This window comes from Apus apus, chromosome 3 (assembly GCF_020740795.1).
Source record: "Apus apus isolate bApuApu2 chromosome 3, bApuApu2.pri.cur, whole genome shotgun sequence".
In the NCBI taxonomy this organism is placed as follows: Eukaryota; Metazoa; Chordata; class Aves; order Apodiformes; family Apodidae; genus Apus; species Apus apus.
The window spans coordinates 76,307,688-76,332,526 of record NC_067284.1 but is presented as its reverse complement, the minus strand read 5'-3'; the positions used below and the strand labels follow the sequence as shown (position 1 = coordinate 76,332,526).

At 35.6% G+C, this 24,839-nt stretch overlaps 1 protein-coding gene across 3 annotated transcripts in view; it reads left to right on the top strand.

Moving 5' to 3' along the window:
• The window catches only part of ZFAND3 (zinc finger AN1-type containing 3), a 134,032-nt gene that overhangs the window by 15,475 nt on the left and 93,718 nt on the right, over positions 1-24,839 (top strand). For 2 of the 3 annotated variants that reach the window (XM_051613718.1, XM_051613715.1), the window contains exons 2-3: positions 18,090-18,130; positions 19,856-19,882. In XM_051613718.1, coding sequence (XP_051469678.1) covers positions 18,090-18,130; positions 19,856-19,882 — 68 coding nt within the window. Of the gene's footprint in view, positions 1-16,182; positions 16,236-18,089; positions 18,131-19,855; positions 19,883-24,839 lie in introns of all 3 variants that reach the window. The other variant, XM_051613716.1, reaches the window with a different exon arrangement.

Genomic DNA, 24,839 nt, shown 5'->3' with positions numbered 1-24,839 from the left:
CCCCCTGTTTTGCAGAGCTGCCATAGAGAGACAGAAATATAAGATATATTTTTTCACTGAAACTTTGATTTTGCTAAACCTAAATTTGGAAAAGCAATCATATGAAAATATTTATTTGTACTTTAGAGACACAAAGAACCCCCTAAACTGGAAAAATAATTTATCAAGTTGACATTATGCAAAATTATCAGCTGTTAGTATAGCAGAATGTTCTGCACTAGAGTAGTTCAAAATCCTAAAAAGGAATTGCTTCCCAAAGTATTTGGGTAAAATTGGAGAAGTGTGATGCAACATAGACCAGGAAATACCTGAGGTTAGTAGAGGTACAAGCGAGTACAGCTGCCAAAGGGTAGCTATACAGTTGGGGAAAATGCATAGGAGATTGAAAACAGAGTTATTATTTATCTTACTGCAAACATAAAGGGAGATTTATGAGTGGAAAGTGTGTCTGGGGAATTCTGAATGCTCTCCACTGGGTATGTCACTACTTACAAGGACCAGATTTGAATGGTGACTGGGTGAGAGCAGAGAGCAGTGTTGCTCAAACATGATCCAGCCCGTGGGTAGTAATTTGAACTAAATCACAGAGGAAGCACAGAACAGCTTTTTGTTGCAGTGGATGGGTACTGTCAAACTCCAACTTTAAGAGACAAACAGTAAGAAAGGACTCAAACTTTATTTTACCTTTCATATTTAATTAAGAGGCCTGAGGATGGTACTAGAATGCATAAGGCCGAAAGAGATTTGTCAGAAAAAACAGCTAAACTTGTTTCTATGCTTTGAAGCATGAAAATAATAAAAAAAAGTTACATTGGTAGAGATCATGAATCAGTGGACATTTTTGGCCTAGGGAGTATTACAGTTTGTCTTCCTAGGTTTCTCTCACTGAGAATGTTTAGCCTTTTTGTACACATTCAAATATCAAAAAGCTTAAGACTGAATTAAGTCCACCTGAATCCTGATCATGTAACATAGGGTCTAATGTGTTTTTTCCCTTGCAAAAGTTGAGTTTTGATTTATTTACTAGGAGGGCCTAATTAGAGAAGCCCTGAAAGTATCACTGTTGTGTTAAAACAAAAACAAACTCCTTATCTTTCATGGGTACAAGGCAAACAATTCTTGTAATGGAGTGTCCTACACTGAAAGTCCAAATGTAATAAATTATTTCAAAGCATTCAGATGACTTGTGTGTCAAATCCCATTGACACTCGGGAGCCTTTGATAATGTTATATTACCATCCATACTTAGTAACATGATCAAACAGTGATTGTAGGTTTGTGGGACTGAATCCAAAACAAAAAAAGTGGTGAATATCTCAGTGGGGTGATGTCATTCAGTATCAGAGTTAGGATTTGATAGACTTATGTATGACTTCACCAAGTGCATTTAAGATGTAGTTGTGTAGACCTTTTCTTTTATAAAGATATATATGTTAAATATTACACCACTTTTTAACAACTTTGAAATGGGTTATGTTGGAATAAATAACATAGTTTTACATTCTGATATTTTCTCTAACTGGCAAGGTAACAGATAAAAACCTATTGCTTATTTTTCTGTAGTTTGCATTCAGTATTGTAGTAGGATTTCGGAACATGCAAATAAAGTAATTCTGTAAGACAGGATAACCATAGCTCTGTCCATAGTTTGCACATGTGAAAATGAATCAGAAATACATGATGTCTTACTATTATTTTAAATACCAATATGAAATGCTTTTCTATGGCTGTGGGCAGAAATGTAAGTACTTTCACCATAGATGTACAATAATTATTTAATGTCATAAAGCAGTCTTTTTTTTTTACTTATTACTCTTTTGTGTGTTTAATTACTGGCAGAAATAATTTTCTATATTTCAAATAATATATATTTTTCCCAATTAGTAAGATACATTACTTCACAGTAATTTATTATCGTTTCTGCTCACAAACTGTTTTGGGAGAAATATATTCTCAGCCTTATGATCACATTCTATTTATGACTATTTCTTTGACAGACTCTGTAGCAGTATATCTAATTTTTGTTTCATTTGACCTGTTTCCGGACAGTTTTGAGTTGAAAATGACTTCACGTATTTGTTGTGCATCAAAATGGTATAGTGATTTTTCTCTGTAAAAGATACAGATTTGTTGCGCGAGTATGTGTAGAGCTCATAAAATGGTTTACAAGTTTGAGGGAAAAATTTGGAAACCCTAAATTTTCTACGTGTGCTCTCCTGTTGCACATTAACTCCTAAAACTTTGTATACAGCATCGTGCAATGGAAACTTTGTCACGTCCTTAGCTCCTTTCTTTGTGCCTTAGACTGCATTCTAGAGTGTGGGGAGCCCTGGTAGCAATAGGGTTTTTCCTGAATAGGGCAATCAAGTAAATTGCTTGAAACAGGGAATAGGGTAGGATCACTGAACACATTGAGTAGTGTAGGAAGAACAATTTAGATGATGGTAATACGAAAAAAAAAAGGTGTTTAAAATGCAACTTAAGTTGATGTGTCATGAATCAGCAGGTTCTCAAATTCACTTATTTTCCTGCTAAATTTGGAGTATGGATGATTAACATCCAATGCTGTGAACTTCCAAGTAGTTTGGAATATTTTTACTCTTACCACACCAGTCTTTGCCATAGTAAACAGTTGATACCTGCACCCAAAAAAGCCCTTTAGTTTCAGTGAGGTGTGAATGCTAGCACTGGATAAGAAGTAGTCCTTGGATCTAGACTAGCAGTAACCCGCAGCATTCCAGGATGTGATGCTTGATACAGTACAGTTTCAAAAGCCTCAGTAGCTTGAAAGGTAGGTCAGTAATCAAGAAAATGCATTATTCCATCCACACAAATTCTGCATTTGGAATTACTTGCAATATCAGTAGAACATGGAGCTTTCATTCAATATAGGTTTTATAGAGAAGGCTAACATTTTAAGAGGTGTTCTGCTTCTCCCAACCAACTTTTAAATTACTTGAGACAATTCTATAAAATAGTACAGCTTTTTGTACTTCTTATGTACTATAAATGGCAGAAATACAGCTACAATCACTGACCTTCAGCTGTAAGATAAAATTTTTCAAAACCTTTGGGCCTGATACATAAAGGGCATTGCTTTGTGCATCAGGGAAACCTCCCTCATGAGAGAAGACCAGGGTATTCATCTGGTTAGTTGAATGCATAGGCTTTTTAAAAACAAAACAGAGCACCAACAACCAGTGTGTTACTTTTGTTCCAACTAAAATTGGTGACTCAAAATGCTTACCTTCAAGGAAGAAAAGCAGTATAAGGTAAGACATGTATGATGGTCAGTCTCAAAGGGAAAGGGAATCATTCTGTCACTTATTGAGGAGGCTTCTGGGCCTTATTGTATGGTCTGGGATGAAATGTTCAGGGTGTATTACAGAAACAAACCCTGCTTGCCTTGTGTGACTGGATTTAGTATAGGTGTTTTAAAGGAAAAAATGAAAGCTACTGCGGTGTAGTTATGGTTCTCTGGCACAGTAGTGAAACCTCATAGAAATTAATAGAACTTTTGTTCCTCTGAAATTGCTACCACAGTGATGGTTGTATTGCTGTAGCTGATGGGTAAACTATCAACAGGTGAATTAGTTAAATGCAAGCTAGAATTGTACTTGTGTCTTGAAGCTTTAGGAAAGTGTTGATCTCTGATTTGCAACTAGTAAGAAGATTAAGTTTCAATAGCAAAAATAGCATGTGATCGTTGGGAAGATGGCAGGGTTGGTGGGTTGTTTTTTTTTTTTTTAATTATTTTCCCCCCCTCCCTCCCCAGAATTGCCTATTGTAACATAGAATAACTTGTTTTATGGTGTGAAGGGATTTTAATTTCAAATGTGAGGCTCTAAAGAACGATGTGGCTCTTACCTATGTTTAGAAAGTTGTCAAAAAAAAATTATTGTCAAGTAGGGTGTCTATATTGATGTGTACTCTTACATTACTAAAACCAAGAGCTGTTGGCATGAGCTTGAGAGTTGCAGTGTGTTATGTCTCTTGCGTAATTTCTAGTCAGTTTAGGGTTTCTAGATGGCATGTTTCGGATGGCATAGAATGATTATGACAGTATCCTTATATAGTAGGAAATATATAGCTCACTTCTGTTGAAACCATGGGCCTTAATACTTTCTTGAACATTACATTTGAATACTTGACTTCAGCAAAGGAGCCTCTTTTTTAAACTTTAGGGTATAGAGAAACAAAAGTTGGTAATTTCCTGTGTGATGCCTAGAAAATCAAAAGTTTATCTGTGTTTAGAAGTTCTGATTATTCTAGTTCTTTGGTGACCCACAATTCAAATTTTTAATAGTTTAATTCTGGAGTCTGAAGCTTCAGCCAGTTGAAAAGCCTGAGGTCTTCACTTTGATTTTTAAAAAGGGACTGCTAAAAGAAAGTGTCTCTTTTGCGTTGTTTTCTCTTGTTATTTTAACCTTTACAGATACACTTAAAGGCTTTGAGATATGTTTTATTAGTAGAGCTATTGTGACTGTCAAACCACTTGTTTGCTTCTGTTGAATTTAATCAAGTTTCATGCAGAAGTGTGAGCTCTTGCAAACCTTTACTGAGGAGGCAGGAAATGAGTTCAAATTTGTGATATTGTTCACTTTAGCATTGCTCAAGCGTTTTGTGAGTGCCTCTTTTACACTATTTAAATTGATTAAATATTTGTGTTTGGTTTCCTGGAGAGATATATATATACACACATATATATATAAATTATTATACCTCACAATGTGTTTATTCTTCCACCTTCTGCATTGCTAGTTCTTAGTCTGAAAAAAAGAAGCAGCAAAGAGTAGCCCAGTGCAAACAAATACATTTTTGTGTAGATTGGTCATGCTTTCTTTTATTTTGTGGGGAAATATTCTGGTTTATTTTGCATACATGATTCTGAATGCTGTAATAAAATAAGTTTTGACATTTTTCTTGTTTTGCTCAGTATTCAACATTTCCCCTTCTATGAATAATGTACAAAGACCACCACATCGATAAATATATTGGTACTACTATATGCTATGTACCTCTCATAGACTCTTAATTGTACAGTCCAATTTCTGTGAGTGGTATTTGTTCCCTATAGATTTATTTGCTGGCTGGATTATTATATAGTAGTGACTGCTGCAGACTGCATACATGGCAGCCTTGCAGTACAAGTGTAAAGCAGGCTGTGATTTAAGTTGGGTTTTGTAGAGCTGAGCTATGATAATCTGAACTTGATACAAGTCCTACTGTGTCCTTCTTGAAGTGTGGTAACTTGTTACTGTAAGACATTTCCTTTATGCAGTAAATTCTCATTAGTGTTGCTAGTAGTTCAGCTGATTCAGTGTTTACACCAGCAGGAACCCTTGTGTGCTGATAGTTTGCGTTTTAAAATGTTTCACAGATGTTAATGTACCTATTGAATGATAAATGTTTGGCACAGCGTGGCAGAGACCCACAGAGTGCAGATTTTGTACCACAGCAGAAAGGCAGTATGCTAACTTCTGTCCTTTCCTGAGATGCTTTGTCATCGTGGGGGTTGTGGCTACAACTCATTAGGTGATTATACCTGTTATATTTGAAAGTATTTAGGGTCATCAGAGATTTTCCTGAATAAACAGTGTATTTAATTTTCTAACTTTAGTTATGCATAAAAGCTACGGGGAAGAGAGCATCACCTAATATAAGATAAGCAGTCTCTGCCATTTTTGTATTGCCATGTCTGATTTTTTTTAAAAGATATTTTTATAAGAGTTCTGCAGACTTTTTAAGCCAAGAGGTAAACTGAGGTTTGGAGTCCATGGCGCTTTGAGGATGTCAGTTAGACTCTGGAACAATTTGCCAGGTTTTCATAGTATGTCCTCGAGAGATGACAGGTGGAATATTTGCTATTAAATAACTTCTGGTGTTAGTGGGGAACACTATGGACACAACTGGTCTTTCATACAAGCAGTTTAACCCATACCTAGATCATACCAGAAACTTACCTCAGGAGAGTATGTGAATTTAAGAACACTTAATAATTTTTAAGGTATTTTTATAGTTGACTATAGTGGCAAACCTATCACAACACTTACATTATTTCTTTTGCTCTCAGCCACCATAATACCTGTAAGAAAATAAAGATTTGAGTTCTGATTAGAGAATATTGTCATTGTAGATGTGACTGAATTTTTTAGTTGATAATCAAGTAAATAAGCAATAGATTGTAATGTTCTTACCTCTAACTCCGATTTAAAAAAAATCAGGGGTGTCCAGGGTGATAGCTGGAAGTACACATGTGGATAAGTAATTTCAGTATGTTTGTGGTAGATTTGAAGCAGTACTGATTGACAGCATAACAGTGTTTTGGTCCTTGTCAGGGATAACAGTAGCACCACAGAAACTTTTACAGTGATGAGTGTGATGTAAAATTATTTTCAAATAGTGAGTCCTTTAAGACAAAATATATGCTAAACTATCAGTTCTTAAGTCTTGTAGTTTTTGTTGTCCGCACTATATAACTTGGATTCCTACGCTCTATTTAGAAGATAACACCTAAAGCATGAATGCAACAATGTGTATCCTGGTGTTAAGTGCGACCTAATACATGCTTTAGTTTGAATGATCTCTGTCAGGAAAGAATTTGAGAGCTATGCAGTCCCAACATGGTAGCAAACTGAGTACTCATGTGATTGCTTATTTTTCAGTCCCTGCCATTGGTAGAATGGAGGTTGCCTCACTTCGATTTACATCTTACACCTCTGCAGGCTGGTTATTTAGGAGAGGGTACTTTTTTGAACAATTTCATGTATAACAAATATAACAGTAGTTACATTTTGAATTTAATAAGGGAGTATTTAATTGTAGTGGGCTGTGTTTCACTCTGACTTTTAAGATTACACAACACCTCTCCCCAGTGTTGTTTCTTTTGGTAATTGTCCAAACCTTTGACATGGTGTCCAGCACTTCAGATGTTTTAACTAAGAATGTTTTAGTGGGATAGCAAGATATATTAACTACCCAATCTTGAATATTTGAGAAGAATTGCTGTTGTTTCCTGTTGGAATTTGGAGCAATACAGGTTTTTATATATATTTTGAAGAGGTATAGATCGATGAAAGATGGAAAAAATAAGATACTCAAAATAATGTAGTTTAGAAATGCCAGTGCAGCTCTATAAAGAACAAATGTTTGTCTGTTAGAGCAAATTTGCACTGCTGCTGTTCATCTAGGTTGGTTTTGTGTACTGTTCTCATTTTGTTTTCAGTGCCTATGGAGAACACCTCATGCTGTTGACTTCCTGTTCAAGGCAGTGACTGTGGTAGTGACCGTATAGTTGGAAAAGAGGAGGCAAAGATTTTATTTGCCTAGATGAAAAAAAAAAAGGAAAAGTAGCTATACACTTATTTTGAGTCATAATATGTAAATTATTTCAATACCTTTGTTTAATTATATCCTTTTGTTTTGATTCATTATTTACATAAAAAGTATGTAGACGTACATATAGTCAGCTTTCCCATTACAGAAAGTTACTCTTTTATCAAGTGTTTATTTTCAAGAGTTTCAGTTTTCTCTGTGGAAGAAATGAATAAACGTAGATGTCATATGTCAGTATTATTCAGTGAGTCAGGTGCATATTATCATGAACTAACGTGATAAAAGAAAATACCAAAGACCAGAATACTGTCCAGTAAAAGAATGCATAGGATGCTCTTAATGATGTTTTTCAAGCAACTTTACTACTCCTCAGTTGTTTGATATTTGAACCAAATAGTATTGTTACAATTACAGAAAGACAGATAGCTAGACTATGAGCTAACTGTGGCTAATGAGAAGATTGAAGGTAATTTAGTATTTGCTGTTAGATTAGAGATGGGCAGGTTTAAAATCTGTACTTTTTGCAAATAACTTTTCCCCCTGGAATTGGGGTGGAGCATTTAAGGTGCTTTTTATTCTTGAAAAAACTCGAGTACTACTATTTTTATTGTATTTGCTCTTGGAGATCAGGCATTTGCATTCAGAGTGCATAAAAAAGTGATGCATTGACACCATGGAGCATTGTACTATTTTAAAGGCGTTTCCTGTTTCATGCCATGAGTTCTGGACCCTATGGCTGAAGTGATTTGGGCTCAGGATGTTTATTAGAATGATTCTATAATGTGTAGTTCTTTAGCCCAGTTAAACATATGTGAAATGTTTTTCTATCAAAGGTAATGTTAAGGAGAGTTTTTAATGTCTCTGGATACAGTGCAGAGTTTAGGCAGTAGTTCCTCCTGTGCACGTGAGTTGTGGGATTTGAAGGAAGCAACACATTTTTTTGCAGGCCAGTTGCTGAATTCTGCCATGTTGTTGAGTCATTAATTTAGAGCATGCTTTACTTGAAAATAGTGGTGTTGATCAGTATGTTGCAGGTCAAGCTCAAATCTCAGAAATCACATTGAAAATACAGGGGACAGCTGAGGTTTTCAGACATCAAAATATGCTTAACGTTCCATCCCCCCAGTCCCCTCAGAGGAAAAAAAAACCCAAACCAAAAACACCACACCTCAAACAACATAACAAAAAAACCCCACAAAACAACTCTTAAGAAAAATATCCTTTCGGTATCATGAAGAATATGATGAATGTATGGATCACAAAATTTAGGAGAGTCAGTGATTCTTCTCAGGGGCAGCAGGAAAAGGAACGAGCATCATGATGTACTGCATGCTCTTTTGTGTAAAGGCTTCAAAACTTTTACATAGTTTGCAGTCCCTTTACTACTCAGTCTTTCAAGCACTTCCATTTCCTTCTGGATTTTTTGACTTAGTTGTGCAAATTCTTTTTACCCCCACATTGGGATTTGTCTTTTAACGGGATGATTTGGGACAGTTTGTAGAGCATACATCATTCATAACAAGTGGAGGGGCTGAAGGCAGTTTTCATGACCAACAGCCACTGTGTCTTAGGACCTCCTGAGAAGGCAACTTTACACCAAACACCTCTCTGAAAAGAAGATGCTGCTTTTATATAAACTTATCAATGGAGCTGCAGGTAATAACATTATAGCGTAGTTTCTTTCATATTTCTTTATTTGTATTTGTACCTGGGGGCAAATTTATGGAAAAACAATTCTGCCTTTTTCTATGTTGAGATTCATATCTTGCTTTCTGTAAGTCTTTCTGTTTGTTAGTGTTAGGCTAATTCTTACAGTGTTTGGGTTTTTTATAATCTTTAAGCGGTGTTGCCAAACTTGTTTATGTTGGTTTGTTCCTTGAACTCTTTTTTGCTGTAAATTTTACCTGCTTTATTTAGGTTTTTTCAGACACTTCAGAAGTTGAATGTTTTACAAAAACATCTTGAGGGAATTGTTTAGAAGCAGTTTTATGCTGGTTAGAAATACTACATTCCTTGGAATTATATTGAACTCTAGTTTTGTGGTAGAAAAATCAGGAGTTAGATAGAGGAGATGTCCAGCTTTTATATCTGAAGTGTGCTTTTTGGCCAAAACTTTCTGTAAGATGTTAGTGCAAATACTGTTTTATAAATTTACTGCAGTATAGCAAGGGAGCGGCACTTTTTCTTTACTCTGAGGGTTTTTTTTGAGGCTGAGAGTCTCTGCTCATGACCTGTAAGATGATGCAAAGTCTAGTACAGAGTTTTACCTTGGAACTATTAGAAAGTTGACCAAAGTATCTTGGTAGTTAAGGTAAGCATTCAGACCTGCTTGTACTACAGTCAGGATAGTTCTGGATCATTTAAATACAACTGACAGAATTCTGTCAAAAAAAGACCTTACTGTTTTTTGCACTGGTTATGATGAGTTTACTGTGGTTTGTTTTGCTTCTGAGAGTGACTTTTTCTGATGGTGTTTGGCTTTTGTTGTTGGTTTCTTGTTTGTTTGGTTTTTTTTTTTCCTCCTCATTTTCTTTCTGTCTCTTCTCCATCCCCTGGACTGAAATACCAATATAGGAGGATCTGCTTTTAGGAGTGTTCTGTTTAAGTAGTTAACTGACAGTTTTCTCCTAGTGTAGACGTATCCTTGATGTGATTAATTTCAAATTCCTGAAGGAAGAGCTGAAATACTCTCTTTCTCTCTTAACAGTACTGTGAGATGTGGCTACAATTTCCTGCCTGAGAACCAAAAATGCCTGTGCATAGTCAGGTGCAAAGGCAGCACTGGTGGAAGTAAGAGCCGGGTTGTTTCCTGACTGTACAGGCTAGCTTGGATGGAATAAAATTAATTTCCCATTGTGAACTCCACCTCCTTTTGAAGACTTTGCTGAATCCTACTTTAATGAGGAGCAGGAAAGATCCCTTCTTAGATACTGGTAGTGTCTTAGACGCATGTGTTTATGAACCTCCTGTAGAGGTTTGATATATAATTAGCCATGCCTTTAAGTCAGGGGACAAAATGGATTCTTTCCTGAGGTTTCTTCAGCTTCTTTTTATAAGGATGTTTTACTATTTAGTATACATTTTGACCCTGTGCTAAAAGGAGTAACAGAAATGGAATAGACTTTTGAATGCTGTTTATAAGCAGAGCATTGGAGTGTCTGATCTGAAGAAAAAGATAAAATTGAAATGTTTTCATATTATAAATCTGAAGAAGGTGATTGTGTTGTCATAGGGCAATATTAGTTATTACCTGCAATGCGTGTAAATAATAATGTCCTTGAGAAATTGCTGGAAGGTAGATGGACTGGAACTTTAAAATTTTATTCCTGCTTTTCTGGGAAAGGCCTCTTGGGCTCTATTAATTCTTGGTTTTCCAGCCTTTTTACTGTCCTTTAAATGGTAAGCTACACATCTTGGTGAAAAAGATCTTGAATACTTGCAGAAGAATGTCTGGTATAGGATTTTGCTTCTGAGATTTCTGAGAAAGTGCAGAGACATGTATTTATGGGAATATGAAGCATTTAGCTTTAACTTGTGGGCAACAGCTTTGTAAGCTCAGCTAGAAACCAAATTGAATCTGATCTGAGTTTTTACAGTCTGTGTTACCTAGTTTAGATGCATTGGATTCTTTGCAGTTTATTTTATGAATTGTTGCAGAAGGTTTTAAATTGAAACTATTAGTGCTTTTGTGTCATATCCCATGGTATGTTTTGTAAGAGTACGCAGCTACTTTGTTGTGTAGTTTCCCAATTTTCCCCTCATGCTCTTCTGTATTTGTGCTTTTCTTGGGCCTTATTGTCAACAGAGTGCTTCAGTGTCTTTGTATATTTAAAACATTAAAAAATGCTTGAGCCACAGGGTTTTAAAGAAATAAAAATCAGGATACAGCTACTTTATTGGGATGCATCAGCATATCCTTTGAGTGTGGAAAGCTGCCTGAAGGGCATTGCACTAGTACACTATGCTGTGCATAAAGTGTTTCCTCTATTACTTTTGGAATTGAGGTCAGAACGATGAGGTCCTTAAAAATGTGTCACTCACTAGCTGAAGCATCATTTTCAGCAGTTTACTGAAAATCTAAAAATGATAAGCAAAACTTAAGTTTTTTTCTGGTGAAAATGAGGGGTCCAGAATACTCGTATATTTTCCAAGAAAAAATCCTGTAGTAGCAGTGGTAATAATAATGTTACTGATAACACTTCTTTAATCAAACTGAAATTCTTATCACTGAGAATATGGGAATAGAACAGCTGATAAAGTGGAGGATATCACATTTGTGAGATATTTAATTTCAGATTTTATTTCATTTTCATATACCCTCAGAAACAGATTTTAATGTTTCTGGTTGCCAATTTCTCCATAGATGCACCTGCATTTGACGTGCTCCACTCCTGCTCTTTTATTTGAAAGAATTTGGCATACATCATTCTTGAAGAATAACTGAGATGCCTCAGTCTAAAAATATGAATAATTATTTAAAATGTCCAGAACACTTTGCGTGTATCCTATTAGCAAGATCATAAATTGAGGAGGAACTATAAATATCAGATATGCAGCATATATAAAATCAATGAGGTGACTTCTGATTTAGAAAAGTAAAATGGCTTTCTTCAGAAGCTAGCGTACAGGATATACAGAACTTTCAAAAGACGATTGAGGGTCTTATTAACACAAGTTAATTAACCTCCTTCCTGTACAAGGTGAAGTGTTCCATGCTCTAAGCGAATGATGAAAAGTATAAGGGAAATACGGAACTGGATCAATTTTCCTTTAATGATAAATAATCCATCTAGTCTGGTGGAATAAAAGTAAACATATGTGGGCTATGATTTTGCTTTTGCCGTGTGCTGGGATTCAGCTCAGAGTGAATTCTTCAGCAGAGTTATAAACCTTTGAAAACTGCTTTATAATGGAAATGGTGACAGGTCATTAACTACAGCATTATAAATGCATTGATTTAATATATGTATAGTTGTCCTGAGTTGCCAAATACATGAAACAGTATGTGCAGAATGTATAGGGTGAGGTTTCTTTGTTAACTAATTAATGACGTGATTCAGATTATGTTAACATTTCTTAAGCACATGGCCCCTGACACTATTGGGCAGGTATCATTCGGGGACTAAAATATATTTATACCATAGTGACATAGTAATCCCACTCTAATTGCTATCCTGGAAGGATACCAAGAAGCATTTAACACAGTGTGTTTAATCACCAATGCAATTACAGTGCCACTGAAGCAGATAGATTTTCCGGAAGTCAGAGGAAGTCCTGACTCATAAAAGAATCATTACTAGATATGCTAGAAAACGTTTTTCCCAATAAAATCAGAGAATCTATGATTCTGCAATCATACTTAATTTTCATCTGTGGGTTAAATAGTTTTAAGTATCTAATGCATGCTATATGAAAGCATGTTTTTCTCCAAATTGCTTATTCTTCCATCCTCAAAAACAACTGATCAAAAATTATTGTTATTCTAGTGTTGTTTTTCAGGCATTGATCATATATACCCATAGTGGATTCATTACTTGCATTGCAGCTGCTTGATTCTTGCTATTGTTGGGCATTTACATTAATATTGCTAGTTCACTATTACTTTAAAAAGTGTAGGAGAGCTAATACACAGGGGAAATTAAGTATTTTGTGTTGAGCTTTTGCACTTACGTGGATTTAAGCTAATGTTACTTTTTAGCATTTCCACTTGTGTGTTGTGGTGGTTTTTTTTTTCTTTCCTCTTAAAGATGAGCATGGGGAAACTAGGAATTACCTGGAAATCTACTTGAAAAGGTAGGCTTTTGTTACAAAACATTCAGTATTTATTAGGTATGCCTACATAAATTTCTTGGCAGAAAATTGTTTTCATTATGAAAGCTGAGATCAGGCAAATTTCTGAATACTTCCTTTTAAGGGTGGATCTTATCACTCTCTACAACTATCTGAAGGATCCCCACTCAGGTGGAGATCGGGCCCTTCTCCCAGGCAGCTAGTGACAGGACGAGAGGGCATGGCCTGAAGCTGCACCAGGGGAGGTTTAGGTTAGGAAAGGGTGATCAGACATTGAAATGGACTGCTCAGGGAAGTGGTGGAGTCACCATCCCTGAAGGTGTTTTAAGAAAAGATTGGACGTGGCACTTAGTGCTGTGGTCTAGCCAGTGTGGTGGTGTTAGGTCATAGGTTGGACTTGATAATCTCAGAAGTCTTTTCCAGCCTCAATGATTCTGTGATTCTGTAACTCTCATCAAATGCACAAAATTGACTTGTGTAATTTGTTATTGAACCTTCAGATTGAGCTTTGTCTTTTTTAGCTTCTGGCTATTCTGTTCAACTACTGGACATCTAACAGTCTTTGAGATTTATGACTAGAATATCAACTTCATTCTCTAGATGTGGTTTTGTATTGATAAAATAATTTACTGGGAGTGGGGGAAGGAAAAACAAACTTCCAGTGAAGACAGAGTAGAATGTGCATTGATTTGAATGGTTCCATGCAATAGTGTACTGCCAAATGGCAAGAAAGAAAGGAATAAATAGTAGAATAGGGCATAAATTTGCATAAATAATTTCAAGTGATTTTAGTGGAGTAGAAAAGGCCACACCTTCAGAAGAAAGTACTGAAAGTAACATATGAAAAAGCAGTCAGGAAAGTGAGCAGAGGGGATGATTAAGAAGCTTTTAGTTTTATTGATTTGTTACATGTTAATACACCGGATTTGACATATGTAATTTTTGATACTTAGTGCCTCTCACTGGCTCTCACTATGCATTATTGATCTTTGACTGGAGATGCAGATGTTGATCTCACTGAAGTTAAGACCTTTACAGTGGTCTGCATGAGCATCTCTCTAAAGGCTCAAATAGTTTCCTTTGCTATGGAAATTTGTTGATGCAATAGTGCAAGTAAGGGATGATGGCTTGAATAGCCACAAATCTGTTTTTAATTTTTATCCTTACATGAATTATTTATTGCTTAAGTATAAATATGTTACAACTTTCATTTCTTCAAATTTCTTCCTCTTTCAAGTCCCTATGTCATCATTACTGCTTTCATGGCAGTGGTGTTAATGGAGTGTTTTTTCTTTGGCAGTGGAAGCACTTTTAATACCTAGACTTTTTTCAGTCTGAATCCTGGGGAGATTTTGCATGGAATCATTCTGTAGCCTCTGGAGTTTTCCAGCTGGCTTGAAGTATCATCTGCCTTTAACTTGTTCTGCCACTTGACCTTCTGAGCTTGCTTCGACTTGTGGTTTCCAATCTACATAATAATTTTGTGTCACCCTTTAGTTAAACGGTTTCTTTTTGACAGATGGTAGTGCCTTCAAGCAGGGTCTAACTTTATATTCTGCCTCAGAGATAATACCATTCTATTTTACTTGATTTGCCATAAATATGAATGTCTTTCTGAATACCAGCTTCAATTATGCACAAGTGGAGATTGTAAAACTGGTTTTCTAGGGATATTGTACATACAAAATGTATAGAGGAGTAATATTGGATTAGCATGAAGCTAACTATTATGAGAGAAATCTGGGAATTACATTAATACATCCAGTTAAAAACTGTAGTGTTTTCATAACTGATTGAAAAGGATGTTACATATCCCTGACCTAACTGCAACAGAAGGGTGTAGAAATGTTCAGACTTGCAGTCTGAAATGTGACTGACTGAATTTAAGCTTCACTGTGCCTTCACACTCATGATTTTACTGTATGTTCCTAGAAGTCTGAAATGTTTCTTACCTTGGAAGTTACCTGATCTAAGTAGAGTTGCCTGCTGTGACTGTTGCTTGCCTGTGAAGTGAAAGGAAAGGAGACTGTCTCTCAGCCAGAACTGCTCAATGCGTTAGAGCTTTGAATGTTTCAAATAAAATTAGCTCAAGAAATGACAGATATTACAGATGTATGATATATTTGAAAAGGCCATCAGGAGGAAAATATTGTATTTTGGTGTTACTGGCTGGCAGCATGATTTTCTGGTGAATACTGGAGTCACTGGGAAGTATTTAATGTAAAACAGTAATGTTGTTAACAAGATATATTTCATAGAGAAAACAGCAATTTGCAGGTTTGCTCAGTTTTAAGAGTCTGGTGAGAGAGCCCTTGACTGCTAAAAAGAAGAAATCCTCACAATGAGAGGAGGGATTTGTACTGTAACAAAGAGCTGACAAACATGTATTTTACTTGACAGACATTGGCATGACTCTCAGATAATATCTAGTAAGTTTGACATTTGTGAACTGCTTCATGCATTTTGTTTGTAAAGTTTTTGTTGTATTTAAATATTGCACTTCCAAAACGGGGCTGATTGTTGATCAGCACTGTTACTATAATTCTAATAAACTAAGGAAGTGGTATTTTTTTAATATTGGTGCATCTGCAGTGGCGTAAAAGAAACTAATAGACAAAATAAACACCCTCAAAGTTTAAATTCTTACGTAGCAGCCTCAGACTGACTTGTATGACTTAAAAAAGCATATAGATCAATCAGAGAAAAAAGTGGTCCTTGAAACTGTAACAGTGAACTGACATTATTTAGCTCACAAGGTCACTTGTCCAATAGCACTGTCCTTTCAGAAAATCTGTGGGGTTGGTTTTTTTTTTTTTGCACTATGAGTAAATGGCAGCGTTTTTTTCATATAGCTGTATGTCGTGCGTGTGTGTTTTTCATTGTTGGTGTGCTGATAAGTAAATTTATATGAGGCTTTGGATTTATATGTAACAGCTGAGTTGGTTGATTATACCACTGAAAACATTTGTCATTGCCCATTCCAATGTCATCAATATGAACCATCTGAACTCTGCCTTTCTTTTTCTTTGCTGCCCCTGGGGTTTAATGGCTTTGCAGAGAAGCTCCTGCCTGGCATATTGAGCTGCTCCAGAAGGTCTAACCCATAAGCAGTGAGTACTGAACTGCAGCAAACTAATGCTGTAGGTGTTGACTCACCATGCTGTTTTTAATTGCAGTTCTTTTGAAGGTAGATAATCTGTGCAGATTGTCAATTTAGATGTTGAATCTTTGGGTATATACCAGTTTGATGATGTATTTATATGGCTACAAATGCTGTTCTGCTTTTCTTTTCCTGGGAATTAACTTTTCTCCTGTGCACATACTGTTTGCATTTAAAACTAGCTTTCATGTGTCTGTGGCTCTTGCTATAGCTGGCAAATGCTTATGTCTCATATCTGCAGTGAACTGTGTTCTTCTAGAATTCTTGAGCCTGATGTAAACCAGCTTTCAAATGTGCATGAATTGAAAAGCATCTGTAATGTTTTGATGTGACTAATACTAAGATAAGATTGACCAAGACTGAATTTACTTTGTTACTGGAAAGTAATTTTAAATATCCATTTGCAAACTCAGGGAGGGAGTGGGTTCTGTAGTTTTGATAGGTGTGTTCATTTGTGATATAACTGATTTGGAAAATAAAAAAAAGTAAAGAATTTTGTCTCAAGATAATGAGCAGTTTTGATTTTTATATTATAACGTATGGATCTCATCTCAAAACTCCATCTATGTTTGGCTGGATATAGAGAACAACTGTTTTGGTAATCTCAATTGGTTTTGGGTATGCATATTTATAAAGGCAATCAATGGATCGAAATATGTTCCAGCTAGAGGCTGCCCTGAGGAGGCAAAAAATCTTGTGGGCATGGACAGTTTTGGTACCACCTTGCCTGTCAATATTTACTTTCAGACATGCCCAGGATGGTGTTAATGCTTATATGTAATGGTGAAGCTGATTCGGGAACACTGGACAAATCAAATACTGGACAGAGTGCACAGAAACTGGGTTGCTCTTACCAAGAGAAATTTCAACATGTGGGGGGAGCTTCTGAGAATATTCTCTAACTTATTTTGTAAAACAGATATTGTGATATTAGAGGAGAAATTTCAGTAAACTGGGAGAAACTTGTTCTCCTGTAATATATAAGTTTGATAGTTTCTTGGTAGCCCTAGAGAGGTCTATAGCCTTAGTTTTTTATATGTTTTTCTTTGTGGGCCTACTGACTTTCTGTATGAGGGTGAACACTTGTGGCATAATTGCACAAACACTTTGGAGACATCTGGGAGGCTTAAAATATTGCTGTCAATCTCCAGCTGTTTTTCTCCCAGCTGAAGGTTACTGCCCTCAAAGTTGGGCCACATTAATGGATCATATACACTATCCTAATCCATGTCAATGCAAAGTCAGCCAGGTTATTTTAAATTGCTGCTGGATGCAGCTGAGGGTAGTAATGAACAGCTTGAGGTAATGACTTCTTAAGCCATTCCATTTAGACTTCCAAGAGCACATCTGTCTTTGTCCTTATAAGTGCAATACTTCAATCTCTCTGCTGTACTGTATTCAGGATTTGTCAGGACTGCAAAACTGTTTCCAAGGGGAGTCTAACATTCAAGTGGAATTTATCGACTCTTCTGTCTATCATTATCATATTGCAATAGACAGATCAGAATGATATAGTGTATAACACATCCACTAAATGGTAAAGTAAGTTTGTTTTCAAATACGAGGTAAATGTGTGGAAGTCATGCTTTGAAAGCCCTTTAAATTGGAAAGAGATTGTCATATGAGGTCTCTTTCCCCTGACCCTGTTTCTAGTTCAGCCATTCTAGCTGCTTATGTTTGATTCCTAGCCATTTTTTTGTTACTGCCCTCTCTGTACCCTTGTTTCATTCCCCAAAAAACTTCCCTGTATTGATTAGAATTAAAATGAATTTTTTAGCTCTATTTTTTTTTTTTTTTGTCCTAGGTCCAGCAAGACTATGAATCTCTGTTCCAAATGCTTTGCTGGTAAGTGCAATAAAAGACTTAGTGTTCTTCTTTGAGTATTGAAACCACGTTGTTGGCATCTCCTTCAGGATTTATGCATGAGGTTTTCTTCCTTCAGTGTGAACATGTAATCAAATTTTCCTCACCTTGGTGCTTAATTTATTACCTAATTAAGAACCTCTTGTGTAAATGTATCAGTCAAAGCTTTTTTTTTTGAAGTGTACAGAATTCTGGAACACCCTTGAAGTACAGAGTTCTGCTGTTAGCACAGCTCCTATACAGATTTGGCTTTCAAAATGCCTAAGTCTGAATTGTAATTTGGAATTTCATAGGATTTCTTTTGTAATAACCTCTGAAACATGGGATGGATTAAAAAGTGAAAGGGAAAAACATTGGTGTAGAAAATCACATGCGCCACTGCTTTTTAACTTGCAGTCCTTGGAACATTAAATCATCAGTAGGCTAATTCTAATTGCTACATATTATTTTCTTATTGCAAGGTCATTTCTACTGTGTAAAATGTTGGAAATTGCTATTGACCTTTTCTTGTTAGCATTTTCTAGCTTTGTCTTTCTGACTTTTTCCAGTCATATTTAGTATTGTAAACTTATTTTAATTGTAATAAAATGCTGTAATAGTTCAGGATTTTTAATTTCTCTTGAGGGAACAGATACAATATTAAGAAACTTAGAATTTTTTTTTAACTTTCAATCATTGCCTTGTCTGTGAAACAATAATATTGAACTTGTAGAAAAAAAAATTAACCTCAGTGGCTTCCAAGTCAAAGATCCTAGAATATTTGAAAAATAAGGTAAAATGTAAAAAAAAAAAAAAAAAAAAAAAAAAAAATTAAGCTTTTTCTGGTTTGTTTTATTTGTTTCCTCCCAAAACAAACAAACAAACAACAAAAAAAAAAAAACAAGCAACAAAAAACCCAACAAAAAACCCACCAAAACACCAACCAAACAAAATCTATAAATCAAAGTTTGGGTTTCAGATCTTGGGTTCATTAAACACACATGAAACAAGAATTGTCAAAGACTCTTCACCAAAATGATGCATAGGGATCACTAGAAAGAGTATACTGAAGAAAGTGCAAGTCTTTTCTTGTATTCTTTCCCTGCTGACCACTGTAAGAAACAAGCTATTAGATCTTTGTTCTGACTCAGTACAACTGTTATGTTTATACTTGAACTGTAAACAACTTCTGTTCATGCACTTCAGAAATGTGGATTTTCTAACTCTTAAATATCAAAATGTTCTAACCTGGGGCTTAACAGAGTATCCAAAACTTCACAGCCAGCAGGCCAAGCATTATGCAAATAATCTTCTATTTTGGTTTACTGTTGTGGGTGTTTTGTTGTTTCTTGTTAAAAACAAACGAAATAAGGAAAATTCTTGGCTTCTCTAATTCTCCTGAAAAGCCATTACCTCTGATCAAGTTAGTTTTTCTGTTGTAAAAATACAAGATGAGGTCTAAACATTTATGTGATGAAGGGGATGTGTATATGAAGAAGCCTACCCTTTAAAATTTTCAAGACTTTATTTACAGCCTGTTTATTTTAATGAAATGAGACTTGAAGAGTTTTGAGTATCTTATAAAGCTACTGGTAATTGGAGCAAAGCAAAGTATTGTGGAAAAAGACTAATTTGTTCATTCAAATGTATTGAAGCAGATTTATATGCAAGGGAAAATTGAGAAGTATTATTTCTCTTCACCATCATTTCCTTTCTCTTTTATTTTAGAAAAAAGAAATCCACACAACGAAAAAGGTTAGTAGCTTTTTTATTATTTTTTTTTCCAGAGGGAATCCACTCTTCCTGTTTTTTTAGATAATTTCAGACACATAAAGCAGCAAAGTCCCTTGCATTGATGTAAACGTTATCTTTTTATGTCCATCAAGGGAGAAAATCAACAAGTCAACAAGAGATGAAAACATTCTTGGGTTTACACTCTAATACGAATTATTACATGGAAACCTTCTGTCTTTTACTGTCTTTTTGGACCATGGGATCTGTGCACCACTTTACAAATACATAATCTGGAGCTCTTCTTACTTTTGCCCTTTGTATTCCCCCCCATCCCTTGTCATAGCTTGATGTCTGTAATGGTTAATTAGCACAGAAATGGAGCAAAGGGCAATGGTTGGGATGTCAGTTTGCCTTCTCTTTTGACCAAATGCTTGTAATTTCTTAATTTATCATTGGGATAAATTCACTGAATTTTTAACTCCCATTTTTTGTCCCCAAATGAAACAAACAAAAAAAGCAACAAAATTGTTTAGAGAGGAGCGTGGAATTCCTTGTTTTGGCTATCTTTGTACATTTTGTTATATTAAAAAAGGGAATTCCTTTCATAGATTATTATAGAGATTAGGTTGTTCAACTGTCTATGGTAAGAGTGAGCTGGATACTGCGCATGTGTATGCAACCCTTTTACTAGAAGACCCTAATGTGTTGACTGAGACCTTGGAGGTTAAGCTTTTCTGTAAAACCACAAGTATGCAGTTCCTTTGCCACAGATTAGTTCTTGGCTTGCACGTAAAAGTTGATAGATACTGGAGAGGAGCTTGAAGTTAGCCATCCTTTTCACCCTTCTGCCTCCTCTTCACCCCATCTACTCATTCCAAGAGGAAATACCTGACTAGTTCTGTTTAAGCCCGATAGAAGAAGCAGACTTTGAAATGTTCAAGAGTCTCCCTGAAGTAATTTCAAGTTAATTGTACTTCTGCAAAGTACTTTACAACATTCTGTCTTGAATTCAGTGCTGATCACGTTATCAGTGCGTCCAAGTCTCAAGATACAGTACAAGTGTAATTCTACATATTAAATTGCCTGAATTGAATTTGCTCTTCAGATGGTTAAGGCACATTGCTTCAGACTTCTTGTACATCTGGAATACAAATGCAACAAAGTAGTTTTTTTTAAAATCAGAATATACACTGGTAAGTGAAAAAATGCAAATTACAACCAGAGTACCTCCCTTAGTGACACCACATCTTTTGCTAATACTAGAACCTCTCTTCTTTCAATATAGTGAACCTTGAAAGCTGAATGATTAAAATACAGGACCATGATGAGTGAAATTTCTCGAAAGTACTCTCTATTAATCTATCTTTGCTCCCATTAGGTTTATGGAAGTTTCAATATCAACTTCAGATAGGGACATAATATTTGAGTATTTTTGAAAAGCCACTTTTAAAAAGTAGGCTCTTTCAGACAGGAATTAAAAAAAAATCACAAAAACAACACCTGTTACCTCAAGAACTCAATTTTAATTGGAACCTCTGGGAGCAGTCACAGAACAAACTATTACAAAGTAAGAACAAATACTGAAATACAGAAAACTGTTAAACTAGACTTTCTACTTAAATCACTCAAATTGCAGTCTTAATGCATTTGATTTTGATTCTAAAAAGCTTAATTTGTGTTATGGTGAAATCAGCACTGGAAAGGGTTACAGAAAGGTGGATTTCAGCTTGTTTGAAATTATGTGAAGCTGAAGGTAAGTGCAGCATTGGATGATTTGGTGGAGAGATGCAGTTGGAAAACTGGAAGAAGATGAAATGATGGTTAAAGTATTCATGTATTTGTGAATCGCTTATATAGCCCTCCTGTGTTAAGGTGTCATTGAAACTTCTAGAGGTGGGTGTGCACCTATTTTCTTAATCCAAGTGTGCTGTGTTCATGTTCTGTGATGTGCTAGATCAGCATCACTGAATTTGAGAAAATACTTCAACCACATAACCCAAGAATTCTCTGAGTTTTAAGGGCCTTGACTTTCTAGTTCAGTTTTATTTTTATTTTGAAATCAAGAACATTTTTTTGCGTTGTGGTATCTTGAGAAGTAAAAATTATATATTTTTAGTCTCAATCTTTCAATTAAGCAATCAATATTGCTGGAACCACATGGATATTGTCAATGGATAGACTTGGCTCTGTGCCAGATTATGGAGTTCTGTAACTTCAATATTGTTTTTTATTCTCCTGAATCCAAAAGATCTAATAAGGGGAAAAATAAAAATTACACTAGTATCTTCTATATATCATCTGACTCTAGAAGTATCAGATTATTCACTATTCAGTTTTCTGAACTCTGATGTCTTGACTGTAGAGTTATTTCATGGTTTTGTGCATCTTAACCCTTCTGCTCGGTTGAGGAGACCTTTATTTTGTTATGCTTAAGTCACACAATTTTCAGAGCTTACAAAGTTGCTCTTTACAACTACCTGAAAGGAGTTTGTAGGGAAGTGGGAGTTGGTCTCTTCTCTCAAGTGAATAATGACAGGATGAGAGGAAGTGGCCTGAAGCTGCACCAGGGAAGGTTTGGGCTAGATATTAGAAAGAATTTACTTGCCAAAAGAGTGGTTGGACAGTGGAACAGGCTGCCCAGGGAGATGGTGGAGTCACCATCCCTGGAAGTATTTAAAAGAAATACCTATATAGTGCTTGGCAACATTATTTAAACACTGAATGGGTAAATTAGGTTATGGTAGGGAGATTTAGATTGTGGTTGGACTTGATGATCCTCAAGGTCCCTTCCAACCAGGATGATTCTGTGGTTCTAAAACTGGGGGGTTTATGGGACTCAGAGTCACAGGAATAACACAATTTCCTCTTCTGTCAATCTTTGTAAGTCCTGGGAACTATTTAGAATGCTGCCTTGTCTGGCAGTAATAAAACCTACTGTAAGCATGAGCTGGCAAAAGACATCATTCCTGCCTAAATAGACTTTGGCATTAATCAGCTGCTGACTTGATCCTCAGTCACACTTTCAGCTTGCTTGCTTGCACTTTCCAACAAGTGCATCTTGCATGTTCCTAGTTGAAATTTTGTCATCTTTGCTGTATCCTGTTTTATGACAAAGGATAAATTATGCTGTATTCCACCCTAACCTTCTTCATAAAGTTTTCATTACTAAATTAAAAGTCTGTTATGTTTGCATTTTCTATATCTTTGTAATTTCTGATGTGAATCTATATATTTTAGTATTTGGCTGGAAAAGCAGCAAGTATTTTCAGGAGTTTGTAAACAGCACTAAGTACTAGTTTTCTTTATCTGTACACAAAATGTTTCTTTTTCAGTATGGTATTCTTTTTGTTGGCTCCTGATGGAAACAGATGCCTCAAGTTGTGGCTGGGTGTAGCTAGAATTCGTTGCTGTTTTGCTATTTTTTTAAATACATGGACTGCTTGCAGTAAAAACCAGCACTCACTGGCTAGTACTTGAGAGTAGTGAAGTTTCATCTTCAGCTTTTATTATATATTTAGACTGGAAGCTAAATACTTTGTAAAATTGTGTAGCTGGTTACAGTGGCAACAAAGTTATTTCTGATTTCTGGAGCACTTACTAATAAAGAATGATGACATTCCAGAAATAAACATAGATATCAATTTGCAATACATTTAATTTCTTCTATTCTATGGCCAAAGAATTTTTAAAGGAGAAGGCTGGTAGGGAAAAGATGTCTTAGCATAATATGTAAATTTGAAAAGGTGAGATATATGCTAAGCTTGAGAAGGACAATCACCATGAAGTGAAGTTAAGGGGGGAAAAAAAAGTGGATAGACAACTTTTGGTTTTTAGACTTAGTTATTTATAAGCTTGTTTTGCACTGCTGATCACAAAGATTTTTTTTTTTTTTTTTTACTATATTAGTATGTATTATTCTGTGGCTTTTAGAAAAATGTAAAGATCTGAGTAATAGCTCTGTTTGGGTTGTTAGGTCAATATTTTGTGGAAGGATTGTGGAAAGATTTCTATGTTTTTAATTTACTCCTTTCCCCTAATTTTATCCTTTCCCCTGACTTAAAGTTTGGGAGGGGAAATAAAAATCAATAGAAAATTACTTTATTCAAGCATAGTTCCATTATGAAAGCTTAGAATTTTTTTAATTCTGTGAAAAATAGTGGCATCAAACAAATTATCCAGCATATATATGCTATGTGTTTCTAGTACTCAATATATACAGAATTGGAACTATAGGATAGAAGGGTACCTGAAGCTTTCTAGGCTCACTGGAGTTTTAACAGTTAAATAGAGAATGCGTTTTGAGTGAAGTTAGTATAATGTTACTTTTATTCTCTATTTATAGTATCATGGCATGGAAGTTGTGAAGTGCAGGGCTCCTAAGTTGCTTTGTGGCAATAATGATACGATTTTGCTATGTGTTACACAGGAAGGTGCTAATATGCATGTATGGAAGACACAACCCACATATTCTTGGGGTCTGGCTGTGTGAAGGGGTTGTACACAGCAGAGTAACACAGGTTGTCAGTAGGACCAGTGGCTCAGCTGCTGGTTTGATTTGCTCCATTATTTTCTCCTTTTTCCTCCTCCATCTTCCCCCATATAAAATAGTGGGACAGGTGGAGGATGTACTCATGAAGTATTTCTCTTTCTATACAACTGATGGTGAGAGAAAGATACTTTCATTCACAACTGGCCCTCAAATGTTGTGTATTGAGGTAGGGCAGGTTTTTTCTTTTTTCTTTCTGGCTACTACTAACTTCAAGTTCTAGTCACATCTGAAACTATATTTTGACCAACTCAATCTAGGAAAATTGAATGTGGTCCTAATTAAGAACTTTAACGTTTTACAGTCAACCAATCCTATCAGCAAACTGCCCTATAGGACATTAGTGGCTGTTTCATTGGTTTGAGTCTCTAAATTCACAGTCTAGTAGATTGTGGCTCATTTGTTGAAAGTATAAATTACACTCAAGAATGT